This window comes from Lacerta agilis, chromosome 5 (genome assembly GCF_009819535.1).
Source record: "Lacerta agilis isolate rLacAgi1 chromosome 5, rLacAgi1.pri, whole genome shotgun sequence".
Classification (NCBI taxonomy): Eukaryota; Metazoa; Chordata; class Lepidosauria; order Squamata; family Lacertidae; genus Lacerta; species Lacerta agilis.
Genome location: NC_046316.1, coordinates 19,031,746 through 19,058,608, shown reverse-complemented (window position 1 = coordinate 19,058,608; position 26,863 = coordinate 19,031,746). Strand labels below are relative to the sequence as shown.

The window sequence follows — 26,863 nt, the reverse complement described above, 5'->3', positions numbered from 1 at the left end:
GTGATCTCAAAATTACCTACTTCGCCTCAATGGTAGGCTCTTCACAAGCAGATTAATTTAAGCTAGCTGCTGCCAACAGCTACTGACTTGTGTGGCATGCTAGTGTTAGGTTCATCCTCTCCTTTACACCTTGCACATGTTCTCCCATCTCCTACTCCTGTGGAGTCAGTTGCCTGGGTGCAAAAAGTAATTTCAAAGGTGAAAGCAATGGCCTTAATTTATTTCACTTGAAAGAAAGAGAGTGTGTGTCTTCTTTGAAGCCCTGTTAGTGAAGTAACTAAGTAGGGCTGTTAACTGTCTTTGAATCCCCACCAATTATCTAGTAAGGAAAAGACTGTTGAGAAAATAAAAGTATAGGTGGACCAGGAAAAGACAGAAAAAGTATTATTAAGAGATACCTACTGAAGAACTCACCAAGTTTATTCAAGTCTTCTTAAGCAAGAGTGTATGATGTTGCCACAGTGTATGAAATTCCCAATAGATGGGGCATTTATGATTGGGTTAGAGACAATGAAAATACCACAATATCATGCCCCCATGTATGGATAGGGAAGATAAGCATTGCTAAGTGGGATGATTGCAATGTATCCACACGTAGACACATAAACTAAGTGAGTGCTCCTGTTACAGTGGTACAAGAGAAGCAAAACAAAAAGCAGTACTTTCCAAAATGTCAGATAGCTGTAAGCACACTTTGCTCTAAATTATAACTGGAAGCACACTTCACTCACTCAGTTTAAGACAACTCGCTGAAAGTAAACCCAAAAGACAGGCAAAGCCTCTTGCTTCTCAGCTACTGGCTGCAGATTTCCATAGTCCGAGCCCACGAGGCAGTCCAATGCAGAAAAAAAAACTCCAATGGAGCAAATTGCAAGTATAAATCCTTTTACAGTAATCTATTTGCAGTTGACACTGCTGATACATCATTTCCACACTTGACCCAGAGTCTCTTTTGAACTCCCAACTTCATTTGGTCTAGGGGTGGCCTTGCATTATAGCTCAGTCACACCAGCTCAGAGGAGTTCACCACAGTATTTTTGTCTTGTCACTTGTCTAAGCGTGTTACCTGACTGGAGATGCAACAAACAGCCACCTCCAAGGACAGGCCATCGTGTTGCATTCCGGGGGTGGGGGGGGGGAGGATCTGGGGGTTGTTCACATGTTACAGTCAACAAGTGTACACAAACAGTTGAGCCGTATGCTTGTTCAGCTATTCACATTTAATGTTCAACAAGTTTACAACCTGTGTACTTGCGTACACAAAAGCTGAGCTGTACAAATCAACAGGGATGCACTCTTTCACATGAGCAATTGCACTTGTGCAGAGACAACTTGTAATTGTGTATGGTGTAATGTGTGAACAGCCTTCAGTTGTATCCAAATGCAGTCACAGGTGAATCTCTCTCTCTCTCTCTCTCTCTCTCTCACACACACACACACACACACAAAGAGAGAGAGAAAGAGAGAGAGAGAGAGAGAGAAACACACTTTTAAATTTATGCACACAGTGTGCAACATACTCATAGTTCTCTCCTGACACCCAGTCTGAAACTTCCCACTCTAAATAAACAAAGAGATAGATATATTTTGGATATGGAAACTGACTACTGGAAACTGAACCTGAACGAGTTTCAAAAAGCACACAGTAAAATCAAACAGGGACAGCAGGGGAGAAAAACAATGAAAATAAGTAACAGATTTGCTTCTCTGTGGAAATTTATTTGCATAATTACATCCCAGTGAGGAAGTTCAAAAAACGGCAGTTCCCAGGCACTCTGCAGTTCCCACAACTGCAGCCGAGCTAAACGACTTTACATGTCTGAACAGCAGCATACAACTAAACTTGAAACGGCAAAAAAATGAGAGCTTTGAGATGGTGCCATCCATTCTGATTAGAATCAACGTCAATTCCCTTTGCCTTATTAAGAGTCTGAAGTGACTCAGAGGCATTTGCTTCCAATTCTCGTAATATGGAGCCTTTTAGGTCAACATGTTGGAACCATGGGGGTCTAAAAGAAATCCAATGTACAAAGACAGGCATATTTTGATTCCTCCCCTACAACCCTTATGTCCTCAACAAGCTTTCAAACATTTTTTAAAGTCTTACTTTTTCCAAACTGTCAGCTGAAGACAGCCTTTTGACTGCCAGGATAAGACAGACCACAAAAAATGGCATAAGTTAAAGCTACCTCTACATGAGTACTTGACAATAACGGTATTATTTATAGCTTCACAACAAATCTATGGTCATGGTGTTCCACAGATCTTTAGATCTTTGAATGTCAATACCACAGCAGTGGAACTGTTCCTTCACATTCTATTCCAACCACATGGCATTATTTAAACACCAATATAAAACCCTAGTGCCAGACTAGACCATTTCTTAGGGTAATATAAGCATACGTAGGCTGTTCCTGTTCCTGTTGTTGTTTTTACACAAACTGACAGTATCAAGGGGCAGGGAAGGATCCAGATTAGGAATCAGAGGGGTAAAGGGATTCCCCCCTCCTGCTACAGTCCTGATTTCAATCAGGAGACCTCCATGCCAACAATTTCCATGAGGAAAATACCATGCTACTGTTGAAGTGAATGGAAAAACATCAAGAAGAGGAAATGAGGGTAGGCTCACATGCTCCCACATATTCCTCCCTCAGTGTGAGATTTCCCCACAGTGTGTTATAATTTTCTTAAATCACACGCACCATTTAAATTATTAATACGGGATTTTGATCTGCAATAGTGCTCTGTGTGTGTGTGTGTGTGTGTGTGTGTGAGAGAGAGAGAGAGAGAGAGAGAGAAGATTTTTAAAACCCCACAATCCTCCCAGCCTACAACCACGCCTTGCACTGTGCTGGACATTTGTGTTGAATTTCTGTTGAAAACAGTAACAGTCTGCACTTAGCACAGATACAGAGCTAACATATTGTCTAGTTTGGCCCTTAGCACACCCACATTGTCTTTTATATGGTAACATAAGTGACCCAAAAGATGCTGTCTTTAGTGGTTAAATAAAAATTGCCTGGCACAACATTTACTAAACACTCTGTGGCAAAATTCCTGGCCTGCCTCCCTTGTCTATAGACCTATAGCTTCAGGTCATCCTGCAGTAATTGCTTTCAGCAGAATCCCTGTTATGCCCTGGGGCATCTCCCGGCCAAATTTTCTTCTTGTCCACAAGCTGCTACCCATTTCAATAAGCAATGGTGGCCACTCTAACCATTTGATTTCACTGCTGCCCATCTTAAGAGGAGGAAAAGATGTTGCCCATTTCAGTGAGAGACACACTAAGAAATGTGTCTTCATACTGATGCTGCTGGCCTGAGGAGGAGGGGGCCTGGCCATTGTGTCCTCATGTTGATTCCACTTAGCTGAAGGAAGGGTGGGCATTGTGACCTCATGCTGATGGTCAGCAGCCAGACTGAACCATATGCCCTCCTGAAGGAGAGAGAGAAAGACACCGTGCCTCCTTTTCTGTGTCTTGCCAAGCACCTGAACAGGAAAAAAACTGCCTTTTCCCACTTTGTCAACAGGTTTGTGGCTGGAGGGTGGTGGAGGTGGCATTGAAGTTCCCAATTCCTCAGAGTTTTTGAACTGAAAATATTACAGGGACTGGAATGCCTTGAACTCCAGCAGTTAAAGCAATTTGATTATTACTAATAATCCTCAGAAAATTACTAATAGTTCTCAGAAAATTGCTCACTCCCTATGGTCAGAATAGGAGTACAGTTTGAGAGAAAATGGCTTCTCATTTTGCCCTGTCTCATCTGCTGCAGGTTGACTCTGGAAGTCAAAAATTAAAAGAACTCCAATTTCTACAGCAGGTTGACTCTGGGACACAATTATTTTGTAAGCTGCTTTAGGTGGGAAATGTTACAATGTGCAATTGAATCTGAATGAATAATTCCAACCAAAATTAACCCAGCAACTATTAGGAATTTTTCACACCAGAAGGAGCATTCTAGTCAACAACAACAACAACAACACCTGCCCATCTGACCTGGTTGTCCCAGTCACTCTGAGTTGTTCCAACATATATAAAAACATGACAAAACATTCAAAAACTTCCTTATACAGGGCTGCCTTCAGATGTCTTCTCAAAGATGTATAGTTACTTATTATATTGGCTCAGGAGTTGCCTAAGTCCATACCCACCAACATTTCTCAGGTGAAAATAGGGACGTCCCAAGAAAAAGTGGGTCATTCTGAGATCAAATCAGAAATTGGGACAATAAATCCAGAACTGTCCCTGGAAATTAGGGACACTTTGAGGGCCTGTGAAAGACCTCACACATCCAAAAGTTTGCAAGAGCCTGTGTTGTTGCTGCTGTTGTTTTAAATCACTCTGAATATAAGAAACACCTAATATGACATCACCAAGCTGCTTTTGAAACTTTCTGCAATTTCTGCAAGCTGCTTGTTGACCCATCAGGCAAAAAGTCGGAATATAAATAAATAAACAACAGCAATATTAATTGACATGCAATGGTGCTGTCCTGTAACTCAGGCAACATGCTAAGCTTCCCCCCTCCTCAATCACTTATCAACATGTTTGTAAATTATAATGTCAACCCACAAAACAAGTGCAAAGGTCTCAAGGGAACGCACAATGTCTTGTTTGCATGGTCAAGGGATCACAGCCTATTCTAATATTCTGATTCACGACCTATTAACTTGTGGGCCTGATTTTTGTTTCCTGCAGAATGGCAAAATGTATAATCATTATATATTCAAGGCACCTCAACAAAACCTTTGCTTAGCTATGTGCATATTATTTAATTCCTCACGGCCCCCTTTTGAGGTTATTAATCTGGATGACTATTTGAAATAAACAACGGAAAATCAGCTCTGAGTATTACTCCTCCTGTCTTTGGGGCATTACAAGTCAATTGAACTGTCTAAATGAGTTATGCCTGGAATTAAAACATCCATGCCTTAGATTCCACCAGTGCAGCCCTGCGCCTTTAAGGTAATCCTGTGACTGCAGAGTTGCACCTTCATTGGCAATTCATAACCCGCACTATGTTGTGTGTGCAAGCTTCAGTGCTTACAAAAATAGGAAGGGATTCAGCAAATTAAAATGTTTAGTAAACAAAGTTGTCCAAAGGGAAATCATTAGCAAAATCAGATCCTCTGAAGGTGCTCAGTGGAAAGTAAAATTGCTTCATTACATAAAACACTAGACACAGTGCATACTGAGTTCAACACCTGTCGGTGGGGTAGGCCGAAAGAGGAACAAAGGATTTCTTGCTCCGTACAAAAACATATTGTTTGTCTCAGTGGGCAGTAAAACTTATATATCATTATAGCTGTATGTGCAGATCTAGAGAAAGGCTTATTTATTTATTTTATTTTGGCAAACTTTTCAAATCCCAGAATATAAACAATAATAGAGTATACTGTACGAAACAAATTAAAAGCATTAATTAATATTGAACAGGGGAAATGAAAAATTGGCTGGAAAACTCAATTCTCCCAAAAACATTGGTTGTATTCAACTAAGTTTTAATCAGAATAGATCCATTGGAATTAATTAACATGACTAAGTTAGTTACATTGAGTAACTAAGAGTAAATGGGTTTACTCTTAGCATAGCTTAGTTGAATGCCACCCTATATTAGTAGCCAAATGAAATGCAATTCTGCATGCATGAACACATGATTCATGGTGTTCAGTAATTTATTACACTATACATAAAATATATCCCTAGACAGTTCAGGTGCATTTAGGCAACCCCCCCAAAACAGACATTTGGCACATATAGGCTGTGCTTGAATGTAATGGTAATTGTTTTAGCATTCTTAAAATAAGCTGCAGCTGAAGCGTCACCCTCCTTCTGCAGCAGCAAAGAGACATTTGGATGTTTTTGCCTCCATTGCAGAGTAACTATAGCTTCTTATGACATGCAAACCCAGACAAATTCCCCAGTAAAACTCTATTTCCTATTCCAAAATTCAGTATTTCTCATTTGACAGTTGATCTTTGATAGTTGACATGCAACTGGTTTTAGTAACTGAAAGCTGACATGCAATGGGATTTAGTATTCAAGTGTATTTTCTTGACTGCATGCAATGATAATCAACATGCAATAATAATTAGTATTTGATAGTTCACATGCTCTTCCTTTCTTGTTAGGATGTGACTGCATTGCACTCAAGGCAGTTTACAACTTTATTTTAACCACATTTGTTGTACTAATTCAACACATGGGAGAAACAAAGACCCCCAACAAGTCACAAGTGCTCAAACTTTCATATTTTGAATGAAAATTTGACCTCAATATATAGCTTCCGAATTTGAATTGTTTTGAAATTTCATGTCCACAACAAACTTTCATTAGGAAGAAAAAGTTGGAAGAAAATAAAAATACTAGCGGGCATTGCTAGAAATACTTGAGAAATACCATCCCCATCAAGATTTTGGTCCAAAGTGATTGTCCAGCTATGGAGTTGTGTTCATTCTATACTGCAGCCATTCAATAAAGACAGGACCTCCCCCCTCCATTACATCAATCACAAAGATGCTGCCAGGAAAAGCTTCAGGGATTTATTTAGAACAAACCATAGGGTTTGTCATCCCAGCATAGTATGCTTTTATGTGATGGCATGGATATAAGCAGTGAGAAATTGTAAATGTTCTATTCTGGGTGAGGATTCCTCACTAGAGTAAACTATTTCATGGCAGCATCCCAGTGGACAGAATATAGTCTGCTGCTGATCTTGGTGTAACCCACCCTGGGACCTTCTAGTGAAAGGCAACTGGTTATAATCATAATCATAATCTGTAAGACGACCAGAGTGTCTGGGGAAACCCAGCCCGATGGGCAGGTAATAATAATAATAATAATAATAATAATAATAATAATAATAATAATAATACCTTTAGCAACAATCATTTTTAGACTGTAAATGTGTGTGGGGGGAGAGACTGTGTTATTTTTCTTGATGTGTACCAGGGACTAGGAGCCTTTCCAGCTGAAAAGCACAATATTAATGCTTTGAATAAATAAATAACAAAATGTTTGTTGGCTGTCCTTGCCATATTTCTGTGTAGCTCTCCTTCCCTTCCCATATCTTGGTCGGTGTCAGCCTAACAGATTGTGTTTTTCCCTCAGTGAAAGTTAACTAACCTTGTGATACTGGCTTGCCAATTAAGTGCTTTTCTCTATCCAGTAATGTCATTCCCGTTCCGTTTGACCTACATGTTGGAAGCAATCTACTGTAGCGTTATGCTTTGCACCATTTCAAGTCGGAGTATACCAAAAAGCCAGTATACATGAAACAAGACTATATCGGATTATTACCATTTACAGCATTTTATAAAGTGAGTAAAAACACTTAATTTTTACAGAAGGATGGAATGTCTGTTTGAATGTTTAAGATTATGTTAGCACTTTTTTTTTTTTAAATGTCTCTTTATTGATTAAAATCATAACAAATAAAACTTTATCAAACAATATCATCCAATATCAGACAGTTTACACATATACCTTCATACATACATATACCTTCCTGCATACAACACACATCTTACAAACACTCATTTATTCTCGCATACCTTACATACCCTCTTACTCCATTTGATATCATTCACTCTCGACACTTCCAATTATCCTCTTTGTATTTTTTTGTCAAATCTTTCTTTAACATAACATACATTTTTGTTTCTCTCTTATTTCTCTTATAAATATCTCAATATTTTCCATTTACTTACTAAGGTTCAATCAAAGTCTGCTTCCAGGATTCCGTTTAAGCCACATTCCCTTAAATAGCACTTTTTTCATTGTATTTGATATACCATATTTTATTTCAGTATTGTAATCTACCTTGAGGGCCACTTCACCAGTTAAAGACAAGATACAGTTAGTGAGTTAGTGAGTTAGTGAGTTAGTGAGTTAGTGAGTTAGTGAGTTAGTGAGTTAGTGAGTTAGTGAGTTAGTGAGTGAGTTAGTTAGTTAGTTAGTTAGTTAGTTAAAGTGAAGTCCAACATTATGGCCACAACCCTACAGAACAGAAGGGATGCTTAATTCCATTGATTTCGATGGTCTTAAGCAAACCTAACTTTGTGATGGCTTGTGGCCTAGATGGTAGCAATCCAAAAGACATGCACTGATGTTTCGTAGGTACACATTTTGCCTCCCATCCATTTTTTGTTCAGAGCCAACCCCATGCACACGTGAAGCTTCTCCAAGACTTTTTTTTAAAAAGGTTTTGAGGATTGGACATGAGCTCTTTAGAAGTTTATTAATTTGCATGTGCTATTTTCTATCCCACCCTCGGCCACATCCCCTATACACAGTCAGTGTAATATGTTAACCAGAATGCTAGACTTTTCCCGGAGAGACCAGCCTTCTCACTTGTCAGGAAAGCCCCCTCCCCACTGCGGCCAGCACTGTGGCCACCATCGCAGGAGCTTTTAGAGTACAGAGACCCACGTCCGTTGTTTACAAGCTCCTCCTCCCCCTCCCCCAGTGGAAGCTCGCATGCTTCACATTCCTCAGGCAGGGAAGGAGAGATAGAGACAGAAAGGCAATGCAAAGGCTTAGAAGGGGTTGGAGAGCCGGAACACCACAGGGAAAGCAGAGATAGAGGTCAGGTTCCCATGCTACGTGGTCGGTCACAGAGAGGGAGAAGGAGGGGCTTCAGGCTTCCGAAGCTGCTCTGTTGGAAGGGAAACCGAAAGAGTTCATTCCTGGACACTGATGAGTAGGGAAAGGACGTTTGAGACTTTGCTTTGCTGTATATAGCTTGCACAATAAAGAACTTAGTTTTTTAGAAGTTCTTTGCCTTGGACTGTTACTCATGAGCAACCACTAAGTGTCCTTACATCACTCATAAGCTCCATCCATCTCAGTATTGTCTACACTGACAGGAGATACCAGGGACTGGATCTGGAGCTTTCTACATGTGAAGCATTTGCTCTACTCACGAGCATTGCCCCTTCCTCTCAGTTTAAACTCATTCACAAGGTTGCTGTGAGAATAAAATGGCCAAGCGCCAACTATGGCACCCTGCTGGAAAGGATGATGGATGATAAAGCTCTTGTGCTGTCAAAACCTTCAAAAAAAAAAAAAAAGACCCTGAGGGACTTAATAAGAATTGAAATGGCATTTTAACAACAAGTTCTAATCAAATTGCATATTTGGTTCAAGAGTTAGATTACTCCTCTTCAATCCACTTGGAAGAATCCACTTTAAAAAAAAAATAACCTAAGGAGCTAGGGCGGGGACATATAGGCAATCTATATTTAGCTTCTCAAAGTCATAACTTTGTGTTGCTTTTCTTCCCCCATTTTAAAACAATAACAGCAGCAGCTTTGAAGGAACTTCATATTTCAGCATTCATTTCTTGCCAGACAGATTTTTATTTTATTTTTAAAAACTGTGCCCAATGGTAGATTTTCAAATGAGTTTCCCTAGGTGCTTGGACTCAGATTGGGGAAATTGTTAAAAGCAACAACAAAAATAGTATATCTGGGTTTTTTGTTTGTTTTTTTGTTTTTGTCACTCAGTGTATTATTTCACCTCCAATTAGCTCCATTTTTACCATTCCAGTCTTATTGTGTGCACCAGAGGCGGCTTCACTTCACCAGCTGCCTCTGAAATAATGCATGCTGGAGGTTTGAAAAAAAAAGTCGCTCGCTATAAACTCTATTTAAAATCCTCATTTGAAAGCGACTTGCTGACAATGTCTTTTGTCAGTTGCATTGTTTTGTCCTTCACACTTTCTTTGAAATGCTGAGGAACGCCGCACACATAACACACAGTGTATGTGTGAATACAGACAACCATTTACCACAGGCATCCCCAAACTCAGCCCTCCAGATGTTTTGGGACTACAACTCCCATCATCCCTTAGCTAACAGGACCAGTGGACAGGGATGATGGGAATTGTAGTCCCAAAACATCTGGAGGGCCGAGTTTGGGGATGCCTGATTTAGCAGGTGGGAACTTCCAGTCTACATGAGAAACTAGGAAGCTTATGCAGCGGGAGGAGGATAGGAAAGGGGGTGAAGAAGGAGCCTCTTCCCATCCTCTGGAGCCTCCTGGGAAACCCAGCAAACCTGCTGCACCTGGAACTAAGTGTGGAGAGTGCAGGCAAATGGGACACAGCAGTGGGCAACCCTGAGGAAATACCATCCACCTTGGGCCTATAGCATCCTGCCAAGCAGTAAGTAGAGTTTTACCACTCCTCTGCTAATCCATTTTTTCCAGTTGGGTATGGATATGTGGAGAAATTCTCCTCATTCAGCTGCATGACATAAACAAGCTGCTTGCCAAGCAGTTACATGCACAGCATGGTAAATTGCTGCTTCATAAATGATTGCCTGGCTTGGCCACAGGATTCAAGGAGACTCACAGACCTATGTAGATCTACTCAGCATTAAGCCCTGCTGAGGGGAAAGGGAGGCCATGATCCCTATTGCTCACAAACATGCCAGCCACACTGTACTGGCTGTGCTTCAGAAGCTATGTGGCACAGAATCAGCGCTGTGTAGTGGTTAGAGTGAAGCTCACTGAGGGATAAGAGTGTCTCGACCAAACCCAACTCACAGGACTGCTGTGAGAACACAGTAAGGGTTGCCGAATTCTGGGAGGTGCCAGGCACCTGCTGCTGAAGCCGCCTAAGCTCTTAATTATCTACCTGTTAATAAATAATTTTGATCAAGCTAGAAAAACAAAATACATATATACCTAGGTATTACCGAAATGTATACCTACTGTTTCACTAAAGGTCTTTTGACTTTGTGCGCTCATTTACCAAAGACGTGCCACGCCAGTGGCGGCGCTTATCATTCACAATGGCGCATTTTAATTTAATCACAGTTCAAGTTCATTTAGAGAAATCGTTAAAAAAATGTTTATTTTCGCTAATTGTTGGCATTTTCTTCCACTAACTACTTAGTACTAAATGCATTTCAGCATGAAATTTTAGTTTTCCATTTCCGCAAAAATGCGCCTAGAGCACACACTATGAATTCCGCGAGCTGCATTTTTTCCTTCATTTTACGACGAATGCTAAGCGAGAAACACATTTCTTTTTCCTCCCTTCTTTCGTAAACAAGAGATAAGGCGTAAGCGTGGTGTCTGACATAAGCATAATAAAAGTTCATTTGGGGGCTAAACTAAATTTGGGGGTGCTGGGCAGATCTTTGCACCCCGGCGGCACATGTGCTAAAGATGACCCTGAACACAGTCAATAGTTTTTCTCCTGTGTGTGCCACTTTGAGCTCCTAGGAGAAAATAAACAAGCTATATGAAATGCACAACTAGTGGGCATATCTGTTTGGAGGCATTTGAGTGGCAGGTGCAACCCCAGTGCTCTTCTCATGCAATTGTGAATGCATGAAGGGGGGGGGGGGGCTCTTATGATGCGTAAGATAGTTTTACTGTGGGGTGGGGTGGGGTGGGGTGGGGAAGAATACTGGGAGAGATGGAATATGGAAATATGCCCTACCCAGAGAATTCTGGGGCAACCAAACATCCTGACTGGAAAATAAGAACCCATCGTCCTGCTATACATATTCCTGTAGGAAATTGTACAAGAAAGAGAACATTTCTTTATCTAGCAAGCAGCAGCAGAACTGCTGCAGCAACAGGACGGCGTGATTCTGCTAGACCCACCACTCAAAGGATGCAATTGCCCGAGTGAACATGCCAGAAATTTGGAAAAGGAAAATGAAGTGTAACAACCTTGAAAATACAGCAAATAAAAGACAATTCATGGTTGATATTCATCCCTGCTGGCACTTAATCAATAGAATCCATAGCCTTATTAATACAACCAGTGCCAAGCATCTGCTGATAGAACACATTCACTGACTGAACACATAATGGCTATATTCATTTTTATTTAATTATTTCCTGCCAATATTGTACCACCTGTTGTTCTCCTTACTGAGAATAGGTAAAAACAACACACACAAACACAAAATCTGCTTGGAGGAATGCATTCACTTACGGCGACGTTGTAACTGGATGGGGGGGGGGCAGGAACCAACTGGCTTGTACTCAGTGGGTCCCATCTTAGGGCTGGGTCATGCGCGAATGTTCCTCAGGCATTTTGGAATATTAACAAATATTAACATGTATTCATCACCACCACCCCGATTATAAACATCCAGTCTTGTTTATTGAGCCACAGCTAGTATGTCGCTGCTGCTCTCTGCCTGAGAGATACTCTGTCTCTACCACGCCCCTGTTGCTCCCACATCACAGATTCTTTCTGCTCAGTCAGAAAGCATGTGGGTTGAGGTGGTTTGGAGAAAGGAAGGCCCTTCCCATCAACCCCTGCCCTAGGCTTAGCAGTATGTCTGACCTGGCTACAAATACAACCATTTCCCCAAAAAGTGCCTATAAAATTTTATGATAGGTTTAGCGAGTTAATGTCATAAATCGCCACACTGCATGATTCAGAATAATTAATTTAATAAGTGTGTCATATGAGGAAAGTAAATAAAGGGGGAGAAATGAATGATCAGTGAAGCATACAGGATTGAAAGAAAGAAAAAAAAACAAAATCACCAGCCAGCACAGAATATTAAAAGCTTGATGGATTTTTTCCCCCTTCCTCCCCTGCCCCAAATCTTCCTTGAGCTATTTCTTAAATTCCATACAGCAGCGACGTGCAGCTTCTTTGGTGGGGCATTCTGTTACCCCAAAACCAACCAGGAAACCAGAAACGTGCTTTGACATACTCTGCCCCTGTTATGGATGTTCATGATATTAGGTCTGCAGGTTGCCATTCAACCATTCTTTGCATGTGCTGCCCACTAATTTTTGCTTTCATTCAAGGATGTCCTCTCAAATGGTTCATTTGCTACGACATAAGGATCCAGACCATAACAGTGGTAAGTAGAAGGTGCAATCTCAAGCAACAGAAACTTCAGGGAGTAGATTCCAGAGGAGATGCCTTTGATGGCAATCTCAATAATGTAAAGGATACAACAGCAACATGTTAAGAGTTACAATTAATGCAGGGTTAATGGTAGGCTAGAAGGGGGGCATGCTATATGTATACCCCTAAACATTTTTTGAATCTAAGTTTGGCCTCGTTGAGGGGCAGTATTTCAATATTAGTGGAAAATGAGAATACCCCTAAACATTTATTTATTTATTTATTTATTTATTTATTTATTTATTTATTTTTAGAAAAAAGCACTGTGTGTATGTGTGTGTGTGTACAAATAGACAACATCCATGAGGGGGCATTCATTCTGTTTTCTAGGAACCTGCAGCACACAGTTAAATTTCATGTGTTTCTAATATCATGATGTCTATGGATACGGGGTCCCATACAGTCCTTCAGTGCTGCAAAACTTCCAAGAACATTTGGCTCTGGCTCCACCCACCATTGGCTTTGGTACCCAGGTGCAAAGTGAATTTTGTCACACAAATTCACACACATCCCACTAAACTAACCATAATGAGGCCCTTCTTTGTGTGCCTCTTATGAGAGATCTGAAAGGTGGCAACATGAGAATGGCCCTTTCCCCCCCAGTGGCTCCCCATCTGTGGAATGTTCTCCCCAGGGAAGTTCACATGGCACCAGTCAAAAATGTTCCTTTTTATCCAGGCCTTTGGTTGATTCTCATCCAATGGCCATTTTAAATGTGTGGGGGTTTTTTTTGGGGGGGGTGTTATTTGGTTGTTTTTGTTGATATTAAGTAATCTGTGTTTTTATATAGTGATATTATCTTGTGAACTGCTCTAAGACCTGTGGGTGTGGGGCATTATATAAATTTAGTATGTACTACTATACTACTGCTACTACTACCACTCTGGCAGTAAGAACTTCACTATTTAGAAGCATTTGTATTCAGAGAATACAGGGAACCTTTATATTCAAAATCTGAAAAGTGCTATTAACTGTAAAATATAGGATAACTCATACAAGAACCATTTTCAGACACTTTTTTTTAGTAAAAATGTGAGAGATCTCTTCCAAATCATGATTGTAAAAGTTTGTGGAAGAGTGATGAAGGGATCGGAGGGTGGGGGGGGGGTGTTTTGGAGGTTGTTTCCACCATGTGATCTGTCAGTGCTAATCATGAGCATCTTGTTGAATATTTCAATTACAACAACCCAAAAATCAATTATACAAGACATAAGACATAAGATATGGGTAGGGCTAGTTTTATAAAGAAGCAGCATGAATTAGTCACTTCAGTCACCAGATTTCAGACAGGCACTGTTTTCCAGCCTTTAGCTAACAAGTGACTCCACAGCAGGGATGCGGGGCCACCATTTTGACTTTTCCTTCAGCTGTGGAAATGTGAAAGGCAAGCGTTGCCCATGGGCAACTGTGACATTCCTTTGAAGCTGTCCCTATCTTAATAAAAACCTGCCTAATATATATACAGAAACAAGGCATACAATATTCTACACCAGATATATATATATAATTTGTTACTAATGCTCTATTTGCACCTGATAACTGCAGTAAAAAGGGATCTGGCTTATCTGAATAATTATATATTGAAATTGCTGGAAAATATGACATCACAAAAAGGGAAAGTCTGATCTGCCCCCTTGTAGGAGGCTTGGTACTGAATATAAATTGAATGTTTTGCTGTTAACCAATATCTTGCATACAGCTCATCCACTCTGCAGGTCGAGGGCCCATTCACAAATCTCTTCCCTAGAAGCCCCAAACTTCCTGAAGTCAACCCTGCATATAATGTTGAGTATCACTAACTAACTGTACTGATCATTAGAAATACTTTTTCTATTGAAACAGGATGTGTTGTTAACAAAATTCCTCGCTCACTTTCAAACATAATGCAAACTTCAATCACAAGCAGATTATTATTATTATTATTATTTTAAAAAAACCAGCTTCTACCTGCAAAATGTATACAGTTTTCCCCTGTCCTCACACTTCAACATTAAACATATCCTCCATGTTTCGAGAGAACTTCTTAGCGAAGTTCATTTTTAAAATCATTTTAGGCAGGTGATAAGTCTTTGCTGTCCTTTACAAGTTTCACTGATAATTACAAAAAAAGAAGACCTGACCTCTTGTGGTTTCTGCTCATTTATGATCAAGAATAATATTTTAAGTATTTTCCCATTTTTCTCCCTCCTGGGATGCAGTGGTGATTTGCACTGTTATTATTGATGCCAAGTATATTAACACTTACCGGCAGTGTTTGTGGGAGCCTGTTAGGGTTTCAATGACAAAACATTCCCCATCGTTGAGACAGTATGCAAGATCTTTATCTTTGCATGGCTTAAAGTGCTCAGATTGTTCGGTGGAGTATGTTGTGGTATCTGGAGAGAAAGAACAATGGAGAGAAAATGCTGTCAGTATGAGATCAGTGATGAGGACATAAAGAAGAGCCTGCAGGATCAGGCCAATGGCCAACATCCTGTCTACACAAAGTTAAATTGTAAGAACGGGAGTACTTTCAGAACAGCATCTAGCAGATAAAAGGGTGAGATCCATCAGAATACAGGGTCTACTGTACTGTAGTTCAGAGACAGAGTGCATAGTTTGCATGCAGAACCTTCAGGCAGGGCTATGAAACACTGCAAAGTCACTGCCAGTTAGTGTAAAGAATGCACACTCTCCAATGTTTCTCTGATGAAAATAGTGATGTCCCATTCCACAGTAATAACAACCACCCTGAGACCTGCGGGTATAGGGCAGTATACAAATTTTAACAACAACAACAACAACAACAACAATTTAATTATTTATATCCCTTCCATCTGACTGGATTGCCCCAACCACCTTCCAACATATATAAAAACATAATAAAACATTAAACATTTTTACAGCAGGGGTCAGCAAACTTTTTCAGCAGGGGACCGACCGGTCTACTGTCCCTCAGACCTTGTGGGGGGCCGGACTATATTTTGAAGAAGAAAAATGAATGCATTTCTATTACCCAGAGATGCATTTTAAATAAAAGGACACATTCTACTCATGTAAAAACACGCTGATTCCCAGACCGTCTGCGGGCCAGATTTAGAAGGTGATTGGGTCAGATCCAGCCCCTGGGCCTTAGTTTGCTTGCCCATGCTATATGGGGCTGCCTTCAGGTGTCTTCTAAATGTTGTCTAGTTACTTTTCTCCTTTGCTTGGGGGTCACATAACTCCACAGCCTCCTACATTTCTCAAAGGAAAATAGGGACCACCCTAAGGAAAAGTGGGACATTCTGGGATCAAATCAGAAACCAGGACAGCTTCTGTAAATATGGGACTGTCCCTGGAAAATAGGGATACTTGGAGGGTCTGGAGAAGCTGAGATCGGTAAAATATTGACTAGAAATAGTTTTCAATTCAATCCCTTTTGGGCTGAAAACACCTCGGTGTTATGTCACACACTCTACAAACAACTATGACCACTCAATAGTGATAACAACAGAGATATCAGTAAAAATTGAAAGCTGCAGACACTGGACTTCTCATCAGAGACTATGTAGTAACCCTACTAACCCTAGTCAGTATTATCCTAATACTGGAGTCAGCCAGATTGCAAGGTGAGAGAACTTTTAATTACCACCACAATCATTTCATTTTGTTGCTTTACTCAACCCTTTCAAATTGTGATAACTTGCCAAGTTGAGCACATCCAGAAGAGTGTAACTGAAATGTCATGCAACAGGAGAGAAACCAGGGCCCTTTTTCAGATGGAATTCACCGGAACTGAGTTCCGGCACCACTCAGGTGGGCACCATTGCCATTATAAGAGAACAAGTTCATGATGAGTTCTGACACCTCTTTTTCTCGAAAAATAGCACTGAGAGGGACTACCGACTACCAAACAGCAAACACCAGGTAAAAAAAAATATGGCTACTTAATGTGGAAGAGACCGTTTTTAAAAAGCTCTCTCCAGAGTTTGCTTTATGTTGCATTCATTGTAGTTACAAGATGAAAAGGTTTCCCACACAATATGATTTGTTTGTTTCTCCCAAGACCACACATATTTTTGTTACAACATCATTAAATTTTGAAAGGGGATGCTTGGAACATGGCGCTCTAAAGAGAACCAGAGCAAGCACATTTTTAACTATGAAAGGAAAACCACTGCAGGGATTACCGAAAACACAGGTTTCAGTTTTACAAAACTGATCTCCTTCAAGAGGATTATTGCAAAACCTTGTCCTCTAAAATGTGAACATGACACAAGTCACTCCGTATGCTGGGTCCTACAAAAGAAAACATTCAAAAATATATGGGATGGTTCTCTTGTATTGCCTAACTGATGACTTTTCAGTGCTCAAATTACAGTCACATATCAGCTCTACGGGAACTAAATACCCCCTTAAAAAAGTAATAATCAAATGTTGCAGGTGAACATTCAGAACCAGCCAAGGATCCAGCCCCAGAAAATCCAGCACAGAGAAAACTAGTATGTAAGAGGGGAGGCTACAACAGAACATTTCCTCTCACATGTAGTAGTTGTCAGGGATGCCAACAGAATTTCTTGGGCCCAGTACATTGCAGGTGGATTGGGCCCCTTCATTCATTGCCAGCCACCAGAATCTATTGACAAGATCTGCTGCTTATGTGCATATATTAGCATAGCATAACCTGCCTCAGAAGGCTGTTGTAAATAAAAAAGACAGAGAAAAGGAAAACATACACAAGTTTAAGCTCCTGAGTAGAAAAGCAAGATACAAATAGAGATCACACAGCACATAATTAAACTATGAAATACACTCCCATTGAAGCCTCTACTGTGGGCCATGCCCATATGGAGAAGTTGTGACCACTCTTCATTATGCTCAAGGCTACGTTCAACTTCCTTCTCATGTTGGCGTTTACCTCTCCCGGAAAAATCTAGAAGCAGTCCTTCCCTTCACTGCCTATAGTCCCTAAATACTCAGATGCAACATGAAACTAAAGCTAGGCTGCAACCCAGGAAGAATGGAACCAGGGAGCATTTCAAAAGTGTTGGATGGAAATGGTGAAAGGGGGAACACACAGGTTTAGTGATACCACAGCAAGAGGATGTATACCCTGAACATCTTAGCTAAAGTCACCAATTTCCATCTCCTGGGTGCACTGAATTTTCAGGAAGGGTCATTTGCAAACAATGTTCTCATTATTTCCACAGTTGCCACAGCCTAAAACCTTCATTGCACATGCCTGAACAACAGCTACTTTGCCTCTCCATCCTCGATTAAGTCAATGCCATTCTGTACGTCAAGATAGCTTTTAATTTTCCATTACCCATTTACCATGAATTCCTTCGCCAAGCTAAATAGTAAGAAGTTACATTCTATTTTTTAATCAGCACTTTTAAACTGCTGCACGCTCAACATGCAATACAATGACAATCCAATTCCATTCAATTAGATTTCATCTGACAGCCACTCTCTGGTGGATATAACACCATATTACGGGGGTGGGGGTGAATCCTACTTCTGGAAATGTGAAATTATAGTAATTTCAAGAGCATCATTCTCTTTATAGAAGGGCAGCAAGTGCCCAATGCCCCGGTAGTCATTCAACTGTAATACAGTGCTTTCATTTCTGCATTACAAAAATAAGCTTCACAACCACTGGAGATTTATGCAAAAGATGGAACGTTACCAAAAAAAAAAAAAGTGGTGGGGGTGGGGAGAAAACCAGAAACTGCCAGCACAATTTTGTGGTATATATTTCATAAAACGGGAAACAGGCAAAATTTTAAGTATACTGGAACTGACTTTTAAACAAAAAGAGCTTATTCCTTATTTTTCTTAGAGAGCTTTGAAAGTAGTTTCTGTTGTGGCTGCAGATGGACAAGGAACTTTAAAAAGGGATGAGAGTAGTTTGACAGAGGGGTTTCTTCTCCATATAAGTATTTCATTTCATTTTATCCTTCCAGTATTGACTCTGGTCAAAACAAGTATTCTAGGGATTCGTGACAATATCCCAGAAGAAAAGGGGAGGGGATTAATTGGGGTGCTGTGGAGGGTTGTAGGGTTAAAAATTAACTATGTGATATCTAAATCCCTTTATGAAAATATTGCCCCAAAGGGCAAATGCAGATCAAGTGTGCAATGCGGATGACACCTAAAATTTAAATTTAAATCAATCAGCTGCATGGGGGTTCAGATTCCAAAAGAACCTAAATAATGTGTATGCCTTATGAAACCTTACTAAATATATGCCCACTGAAATAATTAGTAAAGAAGCTGGACAATCTTAATTGATGTCCTTCTTAGGTGGAGTAGTGGAGGGGGTGAAAATCAGTCCTCCCCCAGCTGTTATTTATGTTTCAGGTGCTTCTGATTTCAATTCTAGAAAAAGTACATGGGAAATGGCAAACTTTCAGGAATAACTTTAGTTTTCAGAATATTTTCATAATGGACAGCTTGCTTGTAATTTACTGTAGAAAAGGACAATCCACTGGGGGCGGGGTGAGGAAAGTCCACATCTGAAAATACATATATTATGAAGCTTTGCAGTTGCACCAATTAAATTATATAATACTAAAGAGAATCCTTGGATGGAGGTGAACTGACAGGATCGAATAATTTTCCCTCGTAGGCACAACCTCAAATCCACATGACTGCAAAACTCTGCAATATGTTTTGGTGCATAAAAAGCATGGCAATCTAAATTAATCCCAAGTAGATCCCCACAATACCCAGATCTGCCCTTCTACAGCATGGACAAAGTGGCACAATTTAGGAACTGGGAAGCGGCTGTACCAACTTTGGAACATCTGTATGTCCATCCATTGAAGTACAGCAGATAGATGAGTATTCATGACAGAGCAAGAAGCTGCCTTATCCTCAGACAGAACAGTGTGCCACATACTTCACCCCTCTGACTGACAAACGTTTTCAGCCCTTCCGCACAGCCCCCACTCCCAGACTTACGTGCAGATGTCACCCTAGGAGAGGGTTCTTCTTCCCACTGGCTCTACCCCTTAGCCAACCACCATTCACACAGAACCTTCATTCACAAAGATGGAGAAGCAGAACTCAACTTGACTCTCGCCTCTAGGTGACATTCTAGCTCAAGGTCTTTTTCAGCTTAAAGACACGGCAACAGGCAGCAGCAGCTCCTGTCTTTCTCCCTCTCCCTCTCCCTCTCCCTCTCCCTCTCCCTCTCCCTCTCCCTCTATTCTTGCACACTTGCATCAGGGCAGGAGCCAGCCTGCATGCCCTTATAGACAGCCACTCTCAATGCCTTGACCACCGACAACATGTGCTGTGCAGGGAGACACCTCTCTAGCCTTGTGTTAATCCGCAAATCCCTAAAAATATGAGGCCAAAGCACCTTAGGGCAGTGTTTCTCAAACTTGGGTCCCCAGCTGTTGTTTGACTACAACTCCCATCATCTCTGGCCACTGGCCCTGCTAGCTAGGGATGATGGGAGTTGTAGTCCATCAACAGCTGGGGACCCAAGTCTGAGAAACACTGCTAGGGACTGCCTAAGATGGGCATGATTTAAGGTCAGTCTTCCTATTTGGTTACAGTGGGTAGACCTGGGGCCATCTTAGTAAGGGTCCCTGGTCTACCTCCCATTTGAGATCCACAGTACATTGTTGTGAATACATGATAAATGGGTCAAAATAAATTCTACCTAGACAATGTTGAAACTGCGGTGTTCTATTCCTGCATACATCAGAGAAAATATATATATTTAAAATCCACAAAGCCCATTGACACATGTAGTAGCTACAATGTGCTCAGATTGTTGCAGGGGTTGTATTCATCTGTGGTAGGAGTGCCCAAAGTCAGTGAGACTTTGGAATGATGTTCACAAGGAGGTGATCACCAAAGCTTACTTGGTGTTGTGCATATCTATTAGGCAGAGGCGTGACTCATCAAAGCATACCAACATCTTTAAAGTGTAACGTGAGAACCATCCTTCACACTGAGTGACAGATGGAAAACCCTGTTTTTCACTCAGTGAATAATACCATTCTTTATCATTCTCACTTTTGATATGAAACAAGCATTTAAGGAGAACAGGTTTATGCCAACAGTGGCATGGCACACATTTTCCAAATACTAAATGAAAGAAAGGGTTAGAAATGTAGCTAGATAGCCCCTGACAATACATAGCTGTGTCTTGTTTACCAAAAGAGACACAAATATATCAGCTTGCCACTGAATACAAATGAGAACATTTTTAGTACCCGCAAAACACAGGCAATTTCCTCTATATTTATGCATTCAACTCTATGCAGCACTCTTAATCAAGCTTAGAATTTCCCTGTGGCAGTTCCATGGACAAGAAAACAGAAATGACATTGTGCAGAGCAGTAGACAATAGTGATTACCCCAGTGTGCAGCTTTATGGATAAAATATTACCTATTTAATCTCAAGCTCCACCTACTCTCACCCACTCAATTCATCTTGAAAGGAACCCAATTCATCTTGGTAAGATGCAAAATTCACTTTGAACTGATGGTAATGGTATCCCTCCACTATCAAAAAGTAATATAAATTATCAGTCTGTATTTTTGCCATCATGGAAGCTTGGAGGACACAACAGGCAGGAAACTAGACACAAACTTTGTTGTCTCTCTTCACCAGGGACAGCAACAGGAAACTCTTGACTCTCTTCAGATACAGCTATGCCAGTGCCACCTACACTAAACTATATCATAGATTTGACTATGTTTGAATCACATTTGGGATGATAGCCAACTAAATCATACACAGAGTAAATCCACAGAAATCAGTAGACTGAAGGATCTGAAGAAGTGTGCATGCACATGAAAGCTCATACCAATAACAAACTTAGGTAAAGGTAAAGGGACCCCTGACCATTAGATCCAGTTGTGTCCGACTCTGGGGTTGCGGTGCTCATCTCGCATTACTGGCCAAGGGAGCTGGCGTACAGCTTCCGGGTCATGTGGCCAGCATGACTAAGCCGCTTCTGGTGAACCAGAACAGCGCATGGAAACACCATTTACCTTCCCGCTGGTGTGGTACCAACTGGTATTTATCTACTTGCACTTTGACATGCTTTTGAACTGCTAGGTGGGCAGGAGCTGGGACCGAGCAACGGGAGCTCACCCCATCGCAGGGATTTGAAACGCCAACCTTCTGATCGGCAGGCCCTAGGCTCTGTGGTTTAAGCTACAACACCACCTGCATCCAATAACAAACTTAGTTGGTCTCTAAGGTGCTACTGAATGATTTTTTTTCTATTTTGTTTCCACTACAGCAGACCAACACGGCTACCTACCTGTAACAGTAGACTTGAGTTACCGATGTTCATTTTTTTCAACAGGTCTACTGTTTGACTAACATTGGATAGCTAAAGTTAGCATTATGCTCAAATAATGTTTTAAAATTATTTACCCCCTTGTATGTCTTCTACTGCATCATTACAGATTATAAGGAGTGTATTCATCTTACTGGGGGGGGGGACCACCTGTGTAGTTGATACTGATTTTGGGGGAAATACAGCTGAAAATTCTATTGCTGCAAATAGGCACTGTAAGACTAGGAAGATTTCACTACCTCCCACCACAGCTAGTTGACTGGGTCTTTATTAATCTTTTTGGTGAATTTTTGGGAGACAAAACTTGTACCTCTGCACCAGAGTTCTTTGGGAAGCTCCTCTACTGTCACTGTCATTTGTGTCTGCCAGTTTCTCTCCTTCCCTACTCTCCCAAGCTTATGAAACTGCAAGGAAGGACAAGGAGGAGGGAAAACAGCATGGAGAGAGCAGGCAAAAGCCAAGGGTATTTTAAGGCAGGAGTAACCAAAATGGCAGCTAGACATTGTAGATCACATAGATCTTCCATCATCCCAGGCCATGGTGAATGGGGCTGATGGGAGTTGTAGTCCATTGGGCACCACATTGGCTACCTTCATTTTAAGGAATTCTTTACTCTGGAATTATGCAGAGCAAAGAGAAGGTCTGTGTTTTAACTCTTCCTGGTGAAGGAGTCTGTTTTTTATTGTTATTATTGCCTTCTTCATTTATTTATATTTATTTCAAACTAATTTTGAAATAAATACAACAATAATTGTTGGAATGTACTCATAATAAGACTAGATCTATTAGGAAGTGTATACTAATATGCCTCATTGTGGTTCAGCAGATCTCAGGGGAGGACATTTGTGTTAATAATCTTGACATCAAATGGCATGAATTATCGTTTTAATTATGATAACTGATTGTAAAATTGTGTTATTAAACCTTCAACAAAGTTGTTAACAGAAAAGAGAAACAGAGAGCTTTTTTTCCGCCCCCTTGGCTACAGACTCCCCCCCCCCCAAAAAAACTTTTGGGAAACCCTGAGAAGGAGGGTAGCAGGAAAACAAAAACGGGAGGATTGTTACCAAAGAATCCAATCAGTGATATATCTTATCATGTTCTTTGTACTTACTGAGATCTTCTGGAAATCCTTCAGAAATATTTTCCAAACAATCATCATGACCTTTCTTAACCTTCCCCCCTTTCTTTACTAAAAGTAAACATACTTAAGTTCTTCTCATATGCCTTGGGGAACTCTTATACCCACAAGGCTCAATGTCCTTCACTGCTGATCCTGGTCTGCTAACAAGGCTGGAAGCTTAATTTTGACAATTTTGGAAGGTTTGCTGCTACATTCATCACTTCATTCCAACTTGAATCCAATTGTAGCCTATGTGTTTTGCTCTCAGCACAAATTTTGTTACGTGTTTGCATTATCTTGACGGGTTTGGCAGACACTTGCACCTTTTTTTCCTTTTTTTTTTTAAAAAGGGGGCTGCATCTTGACATTTTGCCTTGCCAAAAGTAGTAAATAAATATTTCATAGCCCTTTACCATTAGCATTGTGTGCAAATGGTGGGGCTGGATGGCTGCCATATTTCTCTTATCAATATTAACATCCCCAATATTTTACTATGAATGCAGCCATCATAATCATCTGTGGGCATTTATTTCTATTTACAACCCACCACAGGCTCTGTTCTACAGTTCACAGTTATTATTCTCAGAAATGAAATGTGCTAATAGGGATTGCGTCTGACAGAACAGAGGGTAGTTTTAGTGGTGGCTTGTGGGAATCATCCTAGACATCAGGGGGAAAGTTTTAATGTGCCCAGTGCCTCAAAAAGGCCACCATCGGGGGGGGGGCTGAGGGTTTCAAATAATCTGTGGCCTGAGGTGGGACTCTGTGGGCCTTCCTGAGGCGGCGGTGGGTCTCCCTCCTCCTGATGCATGATGTCAGAGGTGCATGCCCTGTGCCCCAAAGAGTGGCTTGCTGGACATCACTGCAGAGAGTGTAGAGAAAACAGAAGCAGCATTTAGGCCAAGTACAAAATAGCTGACCACTTTTGTTCTGTATCTCCTCCTCCTAGCATTTTAATGCTTCTCCCAGAAACCCTGAGATGGCAGCTAAATTCTTGCAACTCCAGGTCAGAGCCTCAGATCTGACAACCCCACCTGCAGAATGTGTCCCTGAACTCTGAAAATGCCTGTTGATTGCCTGGATGGAGGACACAGAGAAGTGTGTGAGTGTGCGTAGAAAGTAGCCTGCTGTGCAAAGGGACACTCATGGCTCTGCCGACTTTTGCCTTCCACTGGCATGTGACCCCAAAAGGTTGCTCAGAAGGCAATGAGGCCCTCAGGTGAGAAAGTGTCCTCCATCTGTGCCTTAGACATTCAACAAACTCACTGTGTCAAGTATCAGCTGATTACTGGCTTGTTTCCAGGGCCGATTTCAGCTGCCTTTTATTATGGCAATATCCTAACAACAATGTCCTGGGCTCTTCTTACATTAAGGAAAGCATCTCTTCCCAGTTACAAGCATAGCAAGTAAACCGGCGTGATCTAGGGATGCCCCCTATTGAGATGCTGCTGGTTATAAAATGCTCGCTGTCTGTTCCTATTACTGCAGCAGTCACCTCTCCCCTGATTGCTTCCTTCAGTGCTACAATAAAGTTTAAAAATCAGAATAACAAGGGGAGGAGCAAATACAGAGGTTCTTCCCACCTGATGATATCCTTGCATGCAGGACAGCAGTTTTAATGCAAAAACTTATAGATATCATAGAATTGTAGAGTTGGAAGGGACCCTGAGGATCATCTAGTTCAACCACCTGCAATGCAGGAATATGCAGCTGTCCCATACGGGGACTGAACCTGCAACCTTGGCATTATCAGCACCATGCTCTAACCAACTGAGGATATGACCCTACATGGTTGCAGCTTGCAAACCAGACCATGTTAGCACAGGAAATTCCACAAGGGTAGTAGATGAAGGGGCAGTGATTGGTCAGGCAAGATGAAGCTTTGTACCCTCAACCACCTCCTTCAGTTTTTCTCATGGTTACAGGTACAAATAAGGGGGAAACATATGTTAGACTTATGGAGCAACTTGTATGGATTAGAGTTCATTTCATCAAAAGCATTGCCGGTTTATGCTATCCTCAGGTGTTTGAGGATCCTCTAGTCCACAGAACCTTATGCCATAATAAAATTATTAATCTTTAAGGTGCCACAAGATTCCTTTGTTGTTTTTGCTGCAGTAGACTAACAGAGCTACCCTTCTGAAGATCAGGTAAGAAAAAGAAAACATCCAAAGTAAGTCTCAGGAATTTGTGAGATTTTAATCAGGTAGTATGAGGAGGTGGCACAGAGAAATTTACAGTGAAAACCTATGCTTATCTACTCATTGAGGTTGTTGGGGCTTACTCCATTGTAAGTGTGTACAGCATAGCAGGTATCGTCGTATCTTTTATACGCTTGATGTAGAAAAGCATCCCGTTGTTAAAACATGTGCAGCTGGAATCTTTTTATATATATATAAAAAATCTGTGTGCAACCTAACACCCCAGAAGTGTTTAGTTGCAAAAAAAGCTATTTGTTGTCAAAGACTTGTTAATAGCTTATCTCAGTGACAATGTTACCCTCTTCCAGAGAAGCAGAGAAGTGGGTCAAGGAATCTGCTTCAGAGAAAGGCATGGTGGAGATAAATAATACAATTTTAACCCTCAGCTGGTTCCATCTTCCAAGGTAAAATGTCTAAAAAATTATTATTCACTACAGCATCTATCATTCTGACATCGTAATGGTATGGGAATATACAATCAGGCTATGAAACTTTTACATTATTCTCAGAATCCTTTCTCATAAAGGGATCCATACATCATTCATTTTATGTTATGTGTATTTTTTTAAAAAGAAACTTGTTTCCACCCCTTTAATCTTTTCACTGCCTGAGTCTTTTACTTCAGAATCCCAAGGGAGATAGAAGAACAGTGGAGGAGAGTCTGTAGTATCACTGTGAATGGGTGTGCTCAATATAACTTGCTCTGATATTTATTTCTGCTGAGCAACATGAATAGATGAGTTAGAAGGGGGGTTGCCAACATGGTGATCTCCAGATATTTTTACACTACAACTCCCATCATCCCTGTCCATGGACCATGCTGGCTGGGGCAGATGGGGACTGGAATCCAAAAATATCTGAAGGACACATCTGTTTCCGGATTAGAAACAGATTCCTTCTTTGGTGGCTGCAAACCTGAAACAATGGCAGCAGAATCGTCTCTTTAAATGGATCTGCACCAATTACATATAAAGCAGAGGGTTACTAAACCCTCACGCAATTTAACTTTCTGCAATCCTAAAGTATCACCGGAGGCAGGAGAATTATCATGGAGTGCAGATTGCAGGGAGACATACCACAATCAGGGAGATGGGTTAATTCAGACCCTGACTTGAAATGGGACAAATGCCACACCCACTCTGACCCTGAATAGGAAGTTAGTATCAGGAGCAACAAAGTTTAGTGCAAATTGTACGTACTAGGATGGGCACCAGCTGGGCATGCACTTCCTTCATAATAAGAAATCAGGCATATTCTGTCCTCAGAATCTCTGCCATAAGCCCAGCAGCATGTTACTAAATTTGTCTGGAAATGTGCCATCAAATCCCCACAGGTGACAAAAGATTCCAAACT

At 41.0% G+C, this 26,863-nt stretch overlaps 1 protein-coding gene across 1 annotated transcript in view; it reads right to left on the bottom strand.

Annotated features, from left to right (window-relative positions):
* NRG3 (neuregulin 3) overlaps positions 1–26,863 on the bottom strand; it is a 550,949-nt gene that overhangs the window by 303,241 nt on the left and 220,845 nt on the right. Inside the window, exon 2 of the mRNA XM_033148775.1 lies at positions 15,139–15,268. Within this exon, the coding sequence (XP_033004666.1) occupies positions 15,139–15,268 (130 nt within the window). The remainder of the gene's footprint in view (positions 1–15,138; positions 15,269–26,863) is intronic.